Raw genomic sequence first — 1,365 nt, 5'->3', positions numbered from 1 at the left:
GGAGGTGGAGCAGGGGGTGGCGGCGGAGGTTACCGCCCCATCATTCAGTCCCCTGGTTATAAGACGGGCAAAGGCGGCTATGGGGCAGCTGCGGGTGGTGCCAACAGGCCCCCACCGCCTCGTTCAACAGCCACACCCAAATGCCAGAGCCTGGGTGGTCCGGCAGCGGCCTATGCCACTGGGAAGGCCTCTGGGGCTGGCGGGGCGGGAGGCCAGGCCTATTCTCCTGGTCAGCCCCAGGGGCTTCTAGGACCCCAGGCCTATGGGCAAGGGTTTGGAGGGGGTCAAGCGCAGGACTTGAGCAAAGGCCCTAGCTACTCGGGGGGGCCTCCCCAGCCCCCCAGTGGCCCCCAGCCTCCTGGCCTAGCCACGTGTCAGAGCTACTCCCCTGACCAGCTGCAGGGGCAGCTGTATGGGGTGCAGGGTGAGCCGTACCCAGGGCCAGCTGCCCACTCCCAGGGGCTGCCCACAGCCAGCCCCTCACTCAGCTATAGTACTGGCCATTCCCCGGCGCTCTCGGGCCACGGAGGTGGCTGGGGTCCCAGCTCCCTGGGTGGCGGCGGAGAGGCCAGCCCTTCTCACATCATCCGCCCGCTGCAGTCGCCGCCTGCCCCTGGTCGCCCGCCTGGAGTCGGCTCTCCAGGAGCCCCTGGCAAATACCTGAGCTCCGTCCTGGCCTCAGCCCCATTCCTGGCACCCCCGGGAGCCGGCAGCTATGCAGGCGGAGCAGGTGGCTACAAAGGCAAGGGGGATGGCTCGGAGTTGCTGGCAGGCCCCGGGGGGCCTCCCGCTGAGCGCACGGAGGACGAGGAGTTCCTCATCCAGCACCTCTTGCAGGCGCCCAGCCCCCCGAGGACCTCAGGAGCCGATGGCTTGGTGGGCGAAGATGGGGCGGCAGACGCCTCCAAAGGACTTGGGGGGAGTGGCGGGGCTGGGGGTCCCCCGGGCACGCCCTATGAGCTGGCCAAGGAAGATCCCCAGAGGTACCATCTGCAGAGCGTCATCCGTACCAGTGCCAGCCTCGATGAGGGTGCCACCGCAGCCCTGGAGCTAGGCCTGGGGAGGCTGAAGGAGAAGAAGAAAGGGCCGGAACGGGGTGGTGAGACCCCCGAGGGGCTGGCCACCTCAGTTGTCCACTATGGGGCAGGTGCCAAGGAGCTGGGGGCCTTTCTCCAGAAGAGCCCGCCACCCCCGCCTCCCACGGCCCAGCCTGCCCAGCCCACGCCCCATGGCCTCCTCCTGGAGGCCGGAGGCCCTGACCTCCCGCTGGTGCTGCCTCCTCCTCCCCCACAGCTGCTGCCCTCAGTCCTCAGCCACACCCCCAGCCCGTCCTCCAGCACCCCCAAAGGCAGAGTCCACATCCTT

At 68.9% G+C, this 1,365-nt stretch overlaps 1 protein-coding gene across 1 annotated transcript in view; it reads left to right on the top strand.

Annotated features, from left to right (window-relative positions):
- The window catches only part of PRR12 (proline rich 12), a 44,225-nt gene that overhangs the window by 3,056 nt on the left and 39,804 nt on the right, over positions 1 to 1,365 (top strand). The window contains 1 exon segment of the mRNA XM_015565449.1: positions 5 to 1,365. Coding sequence (XP_015420935.1) covers positions 5 to 1,365 — 1,361 coding nt within the window.

The sequence above is a fragment of the Myotis davidii genome, unplaced genomic scaffold (assembly GCF_000327345.1).
Source record: "Myotis davidii unplaced genomic scaffold, ASM32734v1 scaffold2100, whole genome shotgun sequence".
Taxonomy (NCBI): Eukaryota; Metazoa; Chordata; class Mammalia; order Chiroptera; family Vespertilionidae; genus Myotis; species Myotis davidii.
The sequence above is the reverse complement of the archived record's forward strand: the minus strand, read 5'-3'. Positions and strand labels throughout refer to the sequence as shown.